Raw genomic sequence first — 18,295 nt, 5'->3', positions numbered from 1 at the left:
CCCTACGGTTTTGTTAATTAATCCTTTCTTAAATTAAAAAAAAAAAGAGAGAAAAAAAAAAGAAATTGAGAGGAGGAGGAGATAGAAAGAGAGAGATGGGGCTGGGTGGCTGAGCGCACGTTACAAGCCCCCAGTCCCCACCCGCAGGGGGAAAGGTTCATGAGTGGTGAAGCAGAGCAGCAGGTCTCTCTGTCTCTCTCCTCCCTATCACCCCCCTTCCTTCTTTATTTCTGGCTGTCTCTATCCAATAAGTAAATAAAGATAATTAAAAAAAAAAAAAGAAAGGGAGAGACACTTGCACACTTCCTTTACAGCTCATGCAGCTCAAGCGTGAAGCCTTGGGTTTGACCCCTGGCACCACATAGGAGTACCAAGGATAGCACCGGGAGGAATCCATGGATGGTGGAGTTGTGCTTAGTGTCTGTCACTCCTTTTGATTTGTCTTATACTTTTTTTTTTTTGCCTCCAGGGTTATTGGTGCTGCACTACAAATACACTGCTCCTGGAAGCTATTTTCTCCCTTTTGTTGCCCTTGTTGGTTATTGTTATTATTACTGTCATTGTTGTTGGATAGGACAGAGAGCAATCAAGTAAGGAAAGAGGGGGGGTCTGGGGGAGTAAAAAGATAAGACACTTGCAGACCTGATTCACAGCCTGTGAAACTAACCACTGCAGGTGGGGAGCCAGGGGCTCCAACCAGGATCCTTAAACCGGTCCTTGCACTTTGCGGCATGTGCGCTTAACCAGCTGCACTACCGCCCAGCCCCCTTATACTTTCTTCTTTTATCTGGTTAGGGAAACCGTTTAGCTGGAACCCACATTCACAAGACCCTGGGTTCATTTACTAGTAAAAAAAAACAAAAAACAAAACAAAACCCTGGGAGTCGGGCGGTAGTGCAGCGAGTTAAGCACAGGTGGCGCAAAGCACAAGGATCCCAGTTTCAGCCCCCGGCTCCCCACCTGCAGGGGAGTCGCTTCACAGACAGTGAAGCAGGTCTGCAGGTGTCTATCTTTCTCTCCCCCTCGCTGTCTTCCCCATCTCTCTCCATTTCTCTCTCTCCTATCCAACAATGACGACAACAATAACAACAACAATAAAAAGGGCAACGAAAGGGAATAAAAAAATATTTTTAAAAAACTACTACAGAAGAGACTTGACATCTCCAAACTTACCTTCAGCAGGTTTAGGACTTTCTTGCCAAGATCCAGCTCAAAGTTGGCATAATTAGAACCACACATGTCATAGATAAACACCAGTCCATTCCTCTGAGTTTCAAAGCTGTAAACAAACCAATGAACAGAAATATAAGATGAAGCATTAGGCAGACTGAAAACGTAGGGGAAAATCAAAGATACTTAGACTATGGGACGCATTAGGTCCAAATAACTGGCCCCTTAAACAATCACTTATAAAGAGAATGGCTACTACTCTTAGAGTTTCTAAAACCCTTAGAATTTCCTAAAAAGAGCAATAAAGGTTACACTAATAAGTAACCACTTTAGGAATGGAGTCTGGTTGCCAAGGGGCCAAATTATGACTGAAGGATTAGCATATTCAGTCCTACCCCGCCTTATTCCTACCTCCAGAGGAGGCATGGAGGCTGAACACTATTCTGGGTTCGCTCTTTTTTTCATGTGACACTCTTAATACTTCATAGAAAATGAATAAAAAAAAAATTTAAGAAAGGCATGGACATCATTCAAAGTTTTGATGACATTTACCTCTATGGCCCTCCCGTAGGAATGAAGAGAAAAAGTTCTGGTCACTATCACGCCTATATGACTTGCCAGGCTTGCAAGGAGGAAGGGGACACTGAATTTTCTACAAAAGGAGGCTTTCATTCATTCCCATGAGCTAAAGAAGCATTTCAAAGGAACCTAAGTTATGAAAATTACAGCTGAAGACCAATCACAGGACAAAAAAAGAAAAACAGAAATTCCACACTTCGGCTTTGGCAATTCAAAGCCATGGAGGCCACTGACCAGCTCCTTAGTCACTACTCTTTCTCAAACTAATGCTGTGTGTGTGTTCTGGATCTGGTTATCAACACTAGAGGCTAAGTACTATAAAAGGAACATGACCAAGGAAGTCACAAGATAGACAGCCCTACCTCAGACAACACTGGTTGTTCCCATCTTGTAAGTTCACAGCATGATGGCACATGGCTATCTCCCATAGCATTAAGCCCCAGCACTGAATATACTACTTCTAACGCAGAGGACAAGCCAGTGACATCAAAAGCAGTAAAAAACTGTCAAGGACAAGCACCAAGGGAAAACGAAGGATGTCAGAAAGACACAACACAGTGAAGGACAAATTGCTCTGGTCAAGAATGAAAAAAACCTAAGTGAGATAAGCCAGAAAGAGGATGACTATGGGAGAATCTTAATCATGGGCAGAACTTGAGAAACAAGAACAGAAAGAAGAAACACCAAAAACTTGGACTGGTTGGGTAAATTGCACAAAAATTATGGATTCTAGCGGCCAGGCGGTAGCAAACCAGGGTTAAGTGCACACAGTGAGAAGTGCAAGACTACAAGGATCCCAGTTCAAGCCCCCAGCTCCCCACCCGTAGAGGGGTCACTTCACAAGTGGTGAAGCAGGTCTGCAGGTGTCTGTCTTTGTCTTCCCCAGCTCTCTCAATTTCTCTCTGTCCTATCCAGTAATAACAACAATGGGGAAAAAAAAAGATGTTCTCCAGGAGGAGTGGATTCCGAGACCCATTGATAACCCTAGAGGGGAAAAAAGAAAAAAAAAGGACTCTGGGGAGGGAAGACAGGATGCTGATTAGGGAGAAGGGAGGCTTTTAGGTCCTAGCACATGACAGAGAAAGGGCCTAAACCGGAAGGTGAGAGTGCTTTGCAGACACCCCATCATGGAGAGATGGAAAATTGAACTCTGTAACAACAACTGTACTGCAAACCATTAACCTCCCCCACCAAATAATAATGCCGTAAGAGTAGATAGCATAATGGTTATACAAAAAGACTCTTATGCCTGAGGCTCCAAAGTCCCAGGCTCAATCCCCAATACCACCATAAGCCAGAGCTAAGCAGTGCGGTGCTGGGGGGGGGGGGGGGGAGGGGCAGTGAAGAAACCAAGGGCCAGGAGTGACACACATTTCAGAGCACAATGCAGGTTCAAGTCCCTAATCCCCACCTGCAGGGAGAGCTTCACAAATGGTGAAACAGTACTGCAGGTGTTTCTCTTATCTTTCCCTCTCGGCTGGGTGGTGGCACACCTGGTTGAGCACAGGTATTACAATGCACAAGGACCTGGGTTCGAGCCCCTGGTCCCCACCTGCAGGAGAAAAGCTTTGCGAGTGGTGAAGTAATGCTGCAGGTGTCTCTCTGTCTCTCTCACTCTCCATAACCCTCTTGATTTCTGGCTGTCTCTATCCAATAAATAAAGAAAAAAAAATTTAAAGTCGCTTCACAAGCGGTGAAGCAGGTCTGCAAGTGTCTATCTTTCTCTCCCCCTCTACCTCCCCTTCCTCTCTCCATTTCTCTCTGTCCTATCCAACAACGAAGACATTAATAACAACAACAATAATAACTATAACAATAAAACAACAAAGGCAAAAACAAAGGAAAAATGAATATTTTTTTAAAAAATAAAAAAAAGGAATCTCTCTCCCTCTCTATCTCCACCTCCCCTCTCAATATCTCTGCTTCTATCAGAGAGAGAAAGAGTGAAAGATGAAAGGAATAGGGAAAGAAAGAAAAGGGGAAGGGAGGGGAATGGAGGAGATGGGCAGCTGCAAAGAGCAATGGACTTGTGCAGGCACAGAGCCCCAGCAATAACCCTGGTGGCAAAAAATTAAATTAAATTAAATTTAAAAATAGTGAAGAAAACAGGATCTTATACCTAGTTGGATCACTATGACTGTATAAGAGTCACATAGTTGCTTGGGACTTTCTTTGCAGAATAGTCATTAATACCATTTACCTTAAGGGGGGAAGGGAGATATGATCTGAACATGTGCTTCTTACCTAAGTACCTACTTATAAAGATGACTCTGTTTTGTTTTATGACTGGGGTTTTCTCTCCTGAGAAAAAGCTTATTTTCAAAAATGCTGTGAGGTAAGTGGCTTTTTCCTATTTATAGATGAAGAAACAGAGGCCCTAGAAGGTTTTTTTTTTTTAATTTATTTCTTTATTGGGGAATTAATGTTTTACATTCAACAGTAAATACAATAGTTTGTACATGCATAACATTCCCCAGTTTCCCATTTAACAATATAACCCCCACTATGTCATTTATTATCCTTCATGGACCTGTATTCTCACCACCCACCCACCCCAGAGTCTTTTACTTTGGTGCGATATGCCAATTCCATTTCAGGTTCTACTTGTGTTTTCTTTTCTGATCTTGTTTTTCAACGTCTGTCTGAGAGTGAGATCATCCCATATTCATCCTTCTGTTTCTGACTTATTTCACATAACATGAATTTTTCAAGGTCCACCCAAGATCGGCTGAAAACGGTGAAATCACCATTTTTTACAGCTGAATAGTATTCCATTGTGTATATATACCACAACTTGCTCAGCCACTCATCTGTTGTTGGACACCTGGGTTGCTTCCAGGTTTTGGCTATTACAAATTGTGCTGCCTAGAAGGTTTTGATAATCAACATTCAGGGGAGAATGTGTGTGGGGGGAGAACTAGCCCAGGTCATCTCTCCTATACTCTATTTCAATATATAATTCTCTCTCTCAACCTTTTTTTTTTTAAATTATCTTTACTTATTGGATAGAAAAAGCCAGAAGTCAAGAGGGAAGAGGAGATAGGGAGAAAGACAGAGAGACACCTGTAACACTACTTTACCACTTACAAAACTTTCCCCCTGCAGGTGGAGATCAGAGCTCAAATCCCGTCCTTACAATGCTCAAATCCCGGTCCTTACACATTGTAACATGTTCGCTCAACCAGGTGCATCACCACCTGGCCCCCTGGCTCCCTGATATATAATTTGCAATACACTGAAGATTGCTAGTTAACTGAATTTCTCAGCTTCTGTTATATTGAAATAGAGACAAGTATGTAAAGACACCATTTTACAGCATCAACACCCACCAACTTAATAGCGTTTAGAAATGCTAAGGGCAGAAACTGTTTTCTATTGATAGCACTGCTCAGGGCACCTCTCAGGAAGATGCTGAAGGCACTGTTGAGCTTAATCAAATCAAGGACTGTCTTGCCCATTTGGATATAGTAGACACTGAAAGGCAATCTCCATGCTCACCTATCTACAGCTCTGTCAAGCAAGTAAAACAGAGCCTGAAGTACCACATGTTGGACTGACTTGTGGGGATGGTGCAATCTGGCAGTGAAGAGGGCAATGGAGGCTCCTGTTGGGTCCCGGACATTCTAGAGCAAATATAAAAAGGAACACTTAAAAGTCAAACAGAAAAATCACAACTATTACTAAAGTTTCTTATATCCAGGACACAAGTTTGGTTGAAAGAGAACAGACAATGGCAACATTGCTTTGACTTGCATCAAATGCTCTAGAGAGGGGAAAAAGGTTTATCATCCCATGCCCAATCCTCTCAATACCCCTTGAATCATATTCCTGCAGCAGGGAAAAAAACACTCAACACTCTTCAGTGGAAGAGATTAATGGGTGGTTATATCCTGACTGCCTAGCTAATTTCCCAGACAGAAAAACAAAACAAACAAAAAGTAAGTAGTGGCTTAGGAAATGGAACCAGAATTGCAAACATTATCCCAAGTACGATCCTTGGCACCACATACACCAGTGTAATGCTTTGATGTTCTCTCTTTCTCCTTTCATAGATACATATACCTTTTTTTTTTTAATATTTATTTTATTTATTTATTCCCTTTTGTTGCCCTTGTTGTTTTATTGTTGTAGCTATTATTGTTGCTGTCGTTGTTGGATAGGACAGAGAGAAATGGAGAGAGGAGGGAAAGACAGAGAGGAGGAGAGAAAGATAGACACCTGCAGACCTGCTTCACCGCCTGTGAAGCGACTCCCCTGCAGGTGGGGAGCCGGGGTTCGAACCGGGATCCTTATGTCGGTCCTTGTGCTTTGCGCCACCTGCGCTTAACCCGCTGTACTACAGCCCGACTCCCACATATACCTTTTTAAAAAAATGTTTTTTAAAGATTTTATTTATTTATGAGAAAGGTAGGAGGAGAGAGAAAGAACTAGACATCACTCTGGCACATGTGCTGCCGGGGATCAAACTCAGGACCTTATACTTGAAAGTCCAAATCTTTACCACTGTGCCACCACCTGGACCACGATACATATACCTTTGGAGAAAATAAAAAAGAACTAGCTGGATGCGAGGGCAACCTGGCCGCGACATCTGTCACCCCACTGATCGCCAGGGTTGATTCGGCTTATCTGGCTAGCTAGGCGGGTGTCCCATTCCTCCCTCACTGCTCCATGTGCCTCCCTCCAAAGCTGTGTGCTCAGTCGAAGAGGACGACCTTCCCCAAATAAAGACAGACTGGTCTTTGGTGGAGGTTATACAAGTAGCTGCGCTCCCCTGCTAGAACCTCCAAACAGGCTCTCAAGAAAAAGAACTCGAGGGCCAGGTGGTGACACACCTGGTTAAGTATACACATTATAGTGCACAGGACATGGGTTCAACCCCTTGGTCCCCACCTGCAGGTGGGAAGCTTCACAAGTGGTGAAGCAGTGCTGCAGGTGTCTCTCTCACTCTCTACCTCCCCATCCCCTCTCAATTTTTCTGTCTCTATCCAGTTATAATAAATAAATAAATAAAAATACTGAAAGAAAAAAAAAAAAAGAAAGAAAAAAGAAAAAAAAAGAAGTGTTCCAGGAGGTGGCACAATGGATAAAGCATTGGATTCTCAAGCATGAAGTCCTAAGTTCAATCCCCGGCAGCACATGTACCAGAGTGATATCTAGTTCTTTCTCTCTCTCTGTGCCTATCTTTCTCATTAATAAATAAATAAAATCTTAAAAAACAAAAACAAACAAACAAACAAAAAAACAACAAGGGCAATACTATGGGAAAAATAGCTTCCAGGAGCAGTGGACTCTTAGTGCTGGCACAGAGACCCAGTGACAACCCTGGAGGCTAAATAAATAAATAAATAGAAGAAAAAGAACTAGCAGGAAAAAAATCATAGAATGCAACCATGGGCAGGGGGTTGGGGGGGCAGTGGTGCAGTGGGTTAAGCACACATGGCTCAAAGCACAAGGACCAGTGTAAGGATCCCAGCTGAAACCCCTGGCTCCCCACCTGCATGGGGTTTGCGTCACAGGTGGTAAAGCAGGTGTCTGTCTTTCTCTCCCCCTCTCTGTCTTCCCTTCCTCTCTCGATTTCTCTCTGTCCTATCCAACAACAACGACAGCAATAACAACAATGATAAACAACAAGGACAACAAAAGAGAAAAATAGCCTCCAGAAGCAGTGGATTTGTAGTGGAGACACTAAGTCCCAGTGATAACCTTGGAGGCAAAAAAGAAGGAATGCAACCATGGTCTCCATGCACTGCCTTGAAAGTACAGTTGCATGTGTACTCACCTGAAGGGCTATGGTCTCTAAGTGGAGAGAGCTCGCACTAAATAAGGAAGATTACACATCTGGCTCCTGTCCACCCATTCCACAGCCCTGACTAACACTAATGGACTATACTATGCAGCTGACTCTCAATAAATTCAATTACTAGAACAGCTTTGTACCAAACTAGACAGCTGCTTTCACCACAACTCCATAGAGCTGAGGTCCTCTAAAATTAGGATACGGTTATCTAGAAGCAAAGTTCAAAGAGTACAGCGCTACAAAATGAATATGAAGTGCCAGAGGAAGGGTTCATAAAAACTCACTAAGATGGTGAATTTTCCACTGAGGATCTCAGAACGGAGAGGTTCCTCATGAGGTTTCAGCTTCACAATGCCTTCCTTCCTTCGAGTTTCCTAAAAATAAAGCACAGCAAGATTAATTAATGTGGAGACACTGTATGTCCAGGCCAGCCTTCTATAACTATCAAATCTAAGATAAGGAACTTTAGAAGTTAACTAGTCATGGGAGTCAGGTGGTAGCGTAGTTGGTTAAGTGCAGGTGGCACAAAGTGCAAGGACCGGGGTAAGGATTCTGGTTCGAGCCCCTGGCTCCCCACTTGCGGGGGGGGGGGGGGTTCCGCTTCACAAGCAGTGAAGCAGGTCTGCAGGTATCTGTCTTTCTCTCCCCCCCTGTCTTCTCTCTCCATTTCTCTCTGTCCTATCCAACAACAGTGGCAACAATAATAAAACAACAAGGGCAACAAAAGGGAATAAGTAAACAAATATTTTTTAAAAAGTTAACTGATCACATCACAATTTCCTTTGTAATCCCTTCCATGCCAAGTGAGTGCTATCAGAATTTTTTTTTTTTTTTTACTTCACCATTATTTTACTCTCACAACTTATTTAAGGCTGAGTTGTTTTTTTGTTTTGCCTCCAGGGTTATTGCTGGGGCTCAGTGACTGCACTATGAATCCACTGCTCCTGGAGGCCATTTTTCCTATTTTGTTGTCATTATTATTGTTGTGTTGCTGTCATCATTGTTGGGTAGGACAGAGAGAAATGGAGAGAGGAGGGGAGACAGAGAAGGGGAGAAAAGATAAACACCTGCAACTGCAGACTGCTTCATTGCTTGTGAAGCGACCCCCCCTGCAGGTGGGGAGCCAGGGACTCGGGCCTGGCTCTTTACCCAGTCCTCTTAACCCGCTGTGCTACGCCGAACTCCCGCAATCAGAATTCTTACCTAATGCCACCTCATAAGCCCCTTAGGTAGGACATTTTCCTGTGAATCGGTAAGACTCCGAACCCCGACAGCTAACCAATGTGTTTCATTAGGATGAAAGTTCCCAAACATGCGACAGCACTGGTATTACAACAGGATATTAAAATAAGGACCTCAGGGAGCCAGTAAATGGCTCAGTTGGCTGAGTGCATGTTTTGCCCTGCACATCAATCTCGGTTTAGGCCCCAGCCACTATATGGGAGCTTTATGCAGAAGGAAAGCTTCTTGAGTAGTGAAATAGTAATGCTAGAGTATCTTTCCTCTCTCTCACTCTCTGCTTTTCACCATCTATCTGGAAGAAAGGAAGAAAGAAAAAAAAAAGAGACCCCAGAAACAGTGGAATCAGAATCACAGAAGTAGCCCTAGCAGCAAAACCTCTAGAAATAGACATCCTCTCACACCACCCTAGCTTATGCCTCTCCTATCTTTTTTTTTAAATAAATATTTTTCAATATTTATTTACTTTCCCTTTTGTTGCCCTTCTTGTTGTTTTTATTGTTGTAGTTATTATTGTTGTTATTATTGATGTAGTCGTTGTTGGCTAGAACAGAGAGAAATGGAGAGAGGAGGGGAATGCGGGGGGGGGGATTAGACACCTGCAGACCTGCTTCACCGCCTGTGAAGCGACTCCCCTGCAGGTGGGGAGCCGGGGGCTCAAACTGGGATCCTTGAGCTGATCCTTGTGCTTTGCGCCACATGTGCTTAACCCACCGAGCTACCGCCAGCCTCCCAAACCTCTCCTATCTTAAACTCATTCTCAGCTCCCTCACAATCCACTGCATCCTCATTGTCTCCTGATATAACCACACTGTTTAAATAAAACCCAACAGAGAGCTTCTAGAACAGTGAGCAGGCCCTTCTCATCACCGAATCCAGTGGGCATTTTCAGCTCTTTACATGACCAGGCTGATCATTTATAGTACCATTTTCCTGAGACTTTATCCTTGATAAAAAGAACAATCTCTTGGTTTTCCTATGTATTCAACTACTCTTTTTAAGTTTCTTTCTTTCTTTCCAAAGATTTTGTTTGTTTGTTAATGAAAAAGATAGGAGAGAGAGAAAGAACCAAACATTACTCTGGTATATGTGCTGCTGGGGACTGAACTCAAGACCTCATGCTTGAGAGCCCAATGATGTATCCACTGTGCCACATTTCAGACCACTTGTTTTTTAAGTTTCTTTTGTGGAACTCTGTTCATGCATTCACTCAATCAGTTCACTTGCTGATATTCTAAACATATCTTTAGAGCACTTACATATGTCCCAGGCACTTACCTAAGTACCAGGGACACCCCAAAAGAATAAAACAATCTAGTTATTTATTTACAGTTTTCCTTACTCCAGGCCCAAAATCAAATTCAAATGTCATCAGAAGGAAGGCAGCACATGCATACAGTATAAGCACATGCCCTACCTAACACATTCAGATTCAATTTTTAAACAACATTGGACTGAACAAAACTAAAGCCTGAGGTGAGGTTCTGCTCTCCACATTGCCTATCTTCGCATTGTCCCATGATGACTTCACCCACTCTCGTGCTTCCAACATTCATCTCTACTTTGGTCATGCCACTTTTCAGTCCAGTTCTCTTTTAGATCGCTAGAGCCATTCCAACTGTCTAAAAAACATATCTATTTGGAGATCCCAATGGCATTTCAAACTTGACATGGACAAACTGAAGTCGTGACCTCCTGCAACAAACCTGCCTGCGCTTCCATGTCTCCTAACTGACCCTGTCACCCAAGTCAGAGACCTGGAACCCTTGACTCTCCTTCTATCTTGATGCAACTGTGTACTGATTTTACTTCTAGTCTGCTCACTTTTTTCCCCGTTCTCTTGGCATTATGTTTTTTTAATTTTAATTTAATTTTATTTTATTTATTCCCTTTTGTTGCCCTTGTTGTTTTATTGTTGTAGTTATTATTGATGTCGTTGTTGTTGGATAGGACAGAGAGAAATGGAGAGAGGAGGGGAAGACAGAGAGGGGGAGAGAAAGACAGACACCTGCAGACCTGCTTCACCGCCTGTGAAGGGACCTGCCTGCAGGTGGGGAGCCGGGGGCTCGAACTGGGATCCTGACGCCAGTCCTTGAGCTTAGTGCCACCTGCACTTAACCCGTTGTGCTACAGCCTGACTCCCGGCATTATGTTTAATGACACCACTTCATCTCTTTTCCAGTAAGTACAATAGCCTTCTAAATCATCTGCCTACAACAGAAAAATAATTTTTATATGATTGGAAAAAATGGCTGAACAGATACAGTATCAGACTTTTCTGCCTGAGATTCCCGGTTTAATCCTAAGTGTCATGTGTACTGGAGTGTTGCTCTGACTTGCCATTCTTATTCTTTCTTTGGTTTTCTCATATGTAACAAATACAATAAATCTTCAAAAATAAAAAAAAAAAAAGGGAGTCGGGCTGTAGCACAGCGGGTTAAGCGCAGGTGGCGCTAAGCTCAAGGACCGGCGTCAGGATCCCAGTTCGAGTCCCCGGCTCCCCACCTGCAGGCAGGTCCCTTCACAGGCGGTGAAGCAGGTCTGCAGGTGTCTGTCTTTCTCTCCCCCTCTCTGTCTTCCCCTCCTCTCTCCATTTCTCTCTGTCCTATCCAACAACAACGACATCAATAATAACTACAACAATAAAACAACAAGGGCAACAAAAGGGAATAAATAAATTAAATTAAATTTAAATTTAAAAAAAATTAAAAATTAAAAATTCCAGGTCTCTGACTTGAGTGACAGGGTCAGTTAGGAGACATGGAAGCGCAGGCAGGTTTGTTGCAGGAGGTCACAACTTCAGTTTGTCCATGTCAAGTTTGAAATGCCATTGGGATCTCCAAATAGATATGCTTTTTAGACAGTTGGAAGACTTTTTTTTTCCCTTTTTCAGAGCACTGGTCAGCTTTGGCTTACAGTGGCTTATGGTGGTGGTGAGATCAAAACTCTCTGCATAACCATTATGCTACCCCCTCCAAGACAAATCTTTTGTGGGTGCAAATCTAATCAAGAAATTCTACTGTTTACATATTCACTGATTTCTCTGTCCCTGAGTAAGAGCAGATATGCTTTGATCTAGCCATGCTTAACTCTGCTGCACAGTCTCTTGCCATGCCCCCCCCCCCCCCCCGCTCATTCAACACTCCAGTTCAGCTCATTTTCTTTTTCCACTAGGCATCTAAACTTGTTCTCTCTACCACATTTCCCTATCTGATTTCTACTCATTCTGAGAGACTGGTTTAGAAGGTGTTTCCTACAAGGAAGCTTCCTTGACCCTCTTAAGTAAACCAGTACCACACTATCATAACACTTAAATCACTGTGTACCCTCTCCTATTAAACAGTAATTCCATGGGGGCTGGGCGGTAGCACAGTGAGTAAAGCGCAGGTGGCGCAAAGTGCAAGGACCAGCACAAGGATCCCAGTTCCAGGCCCCAGTTCCTCACCTGCAGAGGGGCATCGCTTTACAGGCAGTGAAGCAGGTCTGCAGGTGTCTATCTTTCTCTCCCCCTGTGTCTTCCCCTCCTCTCTCGATTTCTCTCTGTTCTATCCAACAATGACAGCAATAACAATAAGCAACAACAAAAAAAGTAATTCCTTCAACTCTGTCTTCTTTTTTCTTTCTTCTTTTTGATAGAGACAAAATAGGCAGAGAAAAAATGAAAGAAACCAGAGCACTAAAGTTTCCTTCAATGCAGTATGGGCTAGGCTCAAATCTGAGATGAGAACATGACAAACAAAGTAGCACACTATCCAAGTGAGCTATTTTATTGGCCCTTAAACAGTAATTTCTGCACCTGAAACATGGTAGGTATACAATAAATACCTGCTAGATAAATGAGTGAATATTAAGCGAGAAGACTCAAAACAGATATAAGTGAACTCTAGCCTTATACTAATGCTAACTTGACAGCAATTAGAGTTTCCTTCTGGCATCATGGTACTGCTTCAGCACTTGCAAAGCTTTCACCCTGCAAGTAGAGAGTGGGGGCTTAAACCCAGGTCCTCATGCATTGTAACGTATGCTCAACCAGGCATGCCACCAACTGGGCCCTTTTAAAAAAAAATTTTTTTTTTAATATGCATTCCCTTTTGTTGCCCTTATTGTTTTATTGTTGTAGTTATTATTGTTGTTATTATTATTGTGTTATTGATGCAGTTGTTGTTGGATAGGACAGAGAGAAATGGAAAAAGAAAGGGATGACAGAGCAGGAGAGAGAAAGATAGACACCTGCAGACCTGCTTCACCACTTGTGAAGCGACTCCCCTGCAGGTGGGGAGCCGGGGGCTTTAATTCCTGATGTAACTGGCATTCAGAGCCCAAGATGACCTCTGGTCATCTTCCCCTAACATCTCTCCTCCTCTGGGAATATGGACAAAAATTCTTTATGGGGTGCAGAAGATGTGAATTCTGGCTTCTGTAATTGCTTTTCAATTGGATATGGGCATTGGCAGGTCGATCCATATCCCCAGCCTATTTTTCCATAATGTGATAGGGCTCTGGAGAGGTGGCGTTTGGGACACACTGGTGAGATCCTATGCCCTGAGAGTTCAGGATGGAATTATAGTAGCATCTGCAATTTCGTGCCTGAAAGGCAGTTAAGATATGATGCAGGACAAAAACACAGGGTGGGAGTATATAGCATAGTTATGAAAATAGTTACGAAAAGACACTCTCACGTCTGAGGCTCCAAAGTCCCAGGTTCAATCCCCTGCAACATCATAAGCCATAGCTTATGGTAAAAAAAAAAAATCATTTAAAAATATTTATTTATTTATTTTCTTTTGTTGCCCTTGTTTTATTGTTGTAGTCGTTGTTGTTGGATAGGACAGAGAGAAATGGAGAGAGGAAGGGAAGACAGAAAGGGGGAGAGAAAGATAAGACACCTTCAGACCTGCTTCACCGCCTGTGAAGTGACTCCCCTGCAGGTAGGGAGTTGGGGGGCTCAAACTGGGATCCTTGTGCTTTGTACCATGTGCACTTAACCTGCTATGCTACTGCCCGACCCCCCCCCTTTCTTTTAACAAGTCACCAGAAATTGAAGCAAGGGCCTCAAACATCTGCAATACTGCCACATGATCTCTCTCTCTCTTTTAATTCTATATAGTTAGAGGGAGGAGGGAGAGAGGAGGAAAGGGAGCTGTCCTGATGGTACCATGTGGGTGTAGGGGTTAAACCCAAAGTTTTTGCTGGAGCTTCATGAGGCACAATCCCATCACTCCTGGACCAGTAAAGTAGCTCACTTGCATAGTGTGCTACTTTGCTGTGTGTGTGACCCGGGTTCCAGCTTGTCCCCCACTACATTATTGCACTGAAGGAAGTTTCAGTGCTGTGGTCTCTTTCAGCTTCCTCTTCCTCTCCTTCTTTCCATTGGATAGGGCAGAAATTGAAACAGGAGGGGAAGACAGAGAAGGGGAGAGAAAGATAGACACCTGCAGACCTGCTTCACCGCCTGTGAAGCAACCTCCCTGCAGGTGGGGAGCCGGGGGCTCGACTGGGATCCTTGTGAGGGTCTTTGGACTTTGTGTACTATGTGAACCCAACCCGGTGTGCCACCGATCAGGCCATCTCTTTCTGTTTCTTCCTCTGACTCTCTCTTTCTCTCTATCTGAAAAAAAAAATCAAATCTAGTCCTGGAGGACTTGCTTGACCCCCTCCACACACACACATTTAGATAGAATGAGAATGAGAGAGAGAGAGAGAGAGATACTGCCCCACCACTGGTGACGCTTCCTCTGTGTTGACTGGGAGCTTGAATCTAGGTCCTCATACAGAGCAAAGTATACATTTCAACGAAAGAACTATCTCCCATAATCCCATTCATTTTTATTTTTAGACAAAGAGAAGCAGAAAGGCCAAGAAAGTACTCAACAAATTGTTTGGCTTCATATGTTAACTCTCTTTTCAATCATCAGGTTCCAGATGCCACCAGGATGCTGGCCAGGCTTCCCTGGATTGAAGACCCCACCAATGTGTCCTGGAGCTCAGCTTCCCCAGAGACACACCTTACTAGGGAAAGAGAGAGGCAGACTGGGAGTATGGACCGACCAGTCAACGCCCATGTTCAGCGGGGAAGCAATTACAGAAGCCAGACCTTCTACCTTCTGCAACCCTCAACGACCCTGGGTCCATGCTCCCAGAGGGCTAGAGAATGGGAAAGCTATCAGGGGAGGGGGTGGGATATGGAGATTGGGTGGTGGGAATTGTGTGGAGTTGTACCCCTCCTACCTTATGTTTTTGTTCACTAATCCTTTCTTAAATAAAAAATTAAAAAAAAAAAAAAAAGAAAGAAAGAAAGTAAAGTAGATCATAGCACCAAAGCTTCCATCAATATAATGGGATCCAGGCTTGAACTGGCTGGATCATGTACAAGGCAAGGCAGTGCATTAACCGAGTGAGCTATTTCACCAGTTCCCACTGCACCCTGATTGACTTTTTTTTTTTTTTTAATGGGAATGGGGTGAATACTCAGCGAACACCTGTGTTTTTATAGTGTTGAAAGAAAGAACAGCAACACAGAAAGTACAACTGTCACCGATCTGGCCCACCTGTGATCAACATACCCTGTAGGAGTGGAACAACTCTATGGCACGAAGCACGTCAAACTTCCTGGCCATGAGAAACTTGACAGCCATATTCCAAGAGAGAGGAGAGACATTGTACTGGACGGTCCACTTGTTGATTTCTTCAAGAAACTGCCTGGTGGCCTGTTGGACAAAGAAAGTAAAGAATTACTAGTTAATGGTGTATTATTGCACTAAGACTGTGAGGTGGGTAGGGGAGTATTCAGGTCCTGGCACAAGATGGCAGAGGCGGACAATGGGGGAAGGTTTGATTGTTATGTGGAAAATTGACACAGGTTACAAAGTTTGTTACACAGGTACAAACTACTGTATTTTACTATCAACTGTAAACCACTAATCCCCCAAAGAAAGAATAAAAGGGGGCCAGGTGGTAGTGCACCAGATTAAGCACACATGGCGCGAAGCTCAAAGATCCCAGTTCGAGCCCCTGGCTCCCCCACCTGCAGGGGAGTTGCTTCGTAAGTGGTGAAGCAAGTCTGCGGGTCTCTTTCTCTCCCCCTTTCTGTCTTCCCCTCCTCTCTCAATTTCTCTCTGTCCTTTCTAACAACAACAACAATAACAGCATCAATAACAATAATGGGGAAAAAAAAGATGGCCACCAGGAGCAGTGGACTTGTAGTCAAGCACCCAGGCCCAGTGATAACCCTGGAGGCAAAAAAAAAAAAGGCATGGGGGAAAAAAGTCATTTTTCTCAAGCAAGTCTGAACCCCAAGTCTATTGTAGGAAACAGGGAAGGGCAAAAGTTGGAAACAGATTTGCTTCCAGAAATAAAATTATATATATATGAAAGCAGAGCACAGCTCAGCCCTAGTTCATGTTGGTACTAGGAACGGAACCTGGGACCTCAGAGCCTCAAGCCTGAGAGAGTCTTTTGCATAATCCTTCATTCATTATGCTATCTCCTCACCCCCAGAAGTAGTTCATTCGTCTAAGTCAGTAAGGCCAAAGTCGGGTTCTAAAGACAGGGATGTAAGAAGTACTGAGGGGAAGACCCAAGGGTTCCCAAGTTAGATGCAAATTTCTGCCTCTCCCACCCCGACCCCCCAGAAAAGACAGAAATTTTTAGTTTTCATTTTAAGGAAGAACAAAGGTGGCCGGGCCCTCTGAAGGGTTATTACATAATATGCACTGTCCTGTAGCCGTCTCAGCTGCTGCTTGGGTTTGACAAGCCAACTGGACACAGCCAACAATTTGGAGCCCATTTGGGAGCTGCAAGATTATTAGGATGAATTCAGCAAATCAAAAGGCCAATTGTTCTCTACACTGACCCTACAGGACCTCTTTGTGATTCACAGAGCAGCTAGCTCTGCCACTAGTGCTCAGAGTCATTAACAGCCCCTCTGGAAAGTGGTTTGGGTTAAGGAGGAAAAGACTTACTATTGAGAAAGGGATGGGAAGTTTTCCATTTCACTGTCTAATTCTTGGCTAGCTAGCTAGAACTGTTTTTTCTCTCTCAACTAACCTATCCTATCGTCTGTTATCCGCTCTTACCTTATTTCTCCTTATATATTAGAGCTAGTTCCCATTCTAGTTAGTTCCCAAACCATCTTCTCCCTCTTCATTTTAATGCAGGATTTGCCTCAGGATTATTTGCACACATATTACAAGTTACTTAAATCTTTTCTGCACAACTACTCAGTCCCTTCAGAAAACTTGCTTGCATATTACTCAAAAATATGATTAACTCGATTTCATTTTAATGAGAGAGAGAAAGACTAGAACACTGCTTTTCTAAAACTTTTCTGTGGTCACATAGTAAGTTTGCACTACATGCTTTTAAAATATATAGATAGATAGATAGATAGATAGATATAGATACTGATCTACAGCACTATTTCACTATTCATAAAGCTTTCTTCCTGCAACTGAGGAACAGGGGCTTGAACCTGGGTCCTTGCATATTGTAATGTGTTTTACTTTTTGTGTTTTCTATGTCTACTAGCATGTCATCTACAAATAGTAACAGTCTTATTTCTTCTCTCCCAATTTGGATTCCTTCCATCTCATTTTATTTATTTCTTAATCGCCAAGGTCAGAACTGGTGTGCCTCCACTTGGCCCCAAGATTTATTTTTTATTTTTTGAGAGAGAAAACCACAGCATCCCTGACATATAGAATTCCAGCAACTGATCATGCTTGAGAAAGTCTTATAGTTTATATACTGTACCATCTGCCAGTACCTATGATAAATATATCTTTGTTTATAAATTATTAGTGATTTTATAATAGCTTATAAGAATAGAAGATTACAAGGATATTTATATATATTAAAACATTTTTTAAAAGTTTTATTTATTGATTCACGAGAAATGATAGGAGAGAGAGAAAGAAACAGACATCACTCTGGTACATGTGCTGCTGGGGACTGAACTCAGAACCTCTTCCTTGAGAGTCCCATACTTGATCCACTGTGTCACCCCGGGACTGCAAAGAACTATATTTACTGTAACACGTGTGTTCAACCAGGTGCACCATCCACCGTGCCTAAGATCTACACTTATTAGTGGGAGGTGGGGGGAGAGTGTGAACGAACCAGAGTACCTCTCTGGAGTACAAGATACCAGGAACTGAATTTGGGACACTGGGTCCATTGCGCCACCTCTCAGATATCAAGATAATTCTTCACTAACCATTTTTTCAAATGAAAAACAAGTGACAGAGGGTAATACCAGTGACCCACTTCAGAGTCTTGGCAACAAGTCCTACCTAGTAAATACAACCCAAATTGCTACATACATATTGACACAGCAAGCAAACTAGAGTCCCAGAAGAGTCAAGAATATCTCACAACAGAGCACCTGACCCATCCCTCAATTTTTAGGAAAGGAAAAGGAAATTTTATAAACCAGAGGCAAAAGCTTAAAAAGAATTGAGGCTGCTCCTAAAGCTTAGAACCTTCCAGTGGGTGGGTGATAGCGCACCT

The 18,295-nt window shown here is 43.1% G+C and overlaps 1 protein-coding gene across 1 annotated transcript in view; it reads right to left on the bottom strand.

The window, feature by feature from the left end:
* PTPN9 (protein tyrosine phosphatase non-receptor type 9) overlaps window positions 1-18,295 on the bottom strand; it is a 97,685-nt gene that overhangs the window by 37,179 nt on the left and 42,211 nt on the right. Inside the window, exons 2-5 of the mRNA XM_060174738.1 lie at window positions 15,352-15,495; window positions 7,834-7,923; window positions 5,248-5,372; window positions 1,174-1,279 (exon numbers count right to left, since the gene is read on the bottom strand). Of these exons, the coding sequence (XP_060030721.1) occupies window positions 1,174-1,279; window positions 5,248-5,372; window positions 7,834-7,923; window positions 15,352-15,495 (465 nt within the window). The remainder of the gene's footprint in view (window positions 1-1,173; window positions 1,280-5,247; window positions 5,373-7,833; window positions 7,924-15,351; window positions 15,496-18,295) is intronic.

Source organism: Erinaceus europaeus, chromosome 16 (assembly GCF_950295315.1).
Source record: "Erinaceus europaeus chromosome 16, mEriEur2.1, whole genome shotgun sequence".
In the NCBI taxonomy this organism is placed as follows: domain Eukaryota; kingdom Metazoa; phylum Chordata; class Mammalia; order Eulipotyphla; family Erinaceidae; genus Erinaceus; species Erinaceus europaeus.
This window is presented reverse-complemented; position numbering and strand designations above follow the sequence as displayed.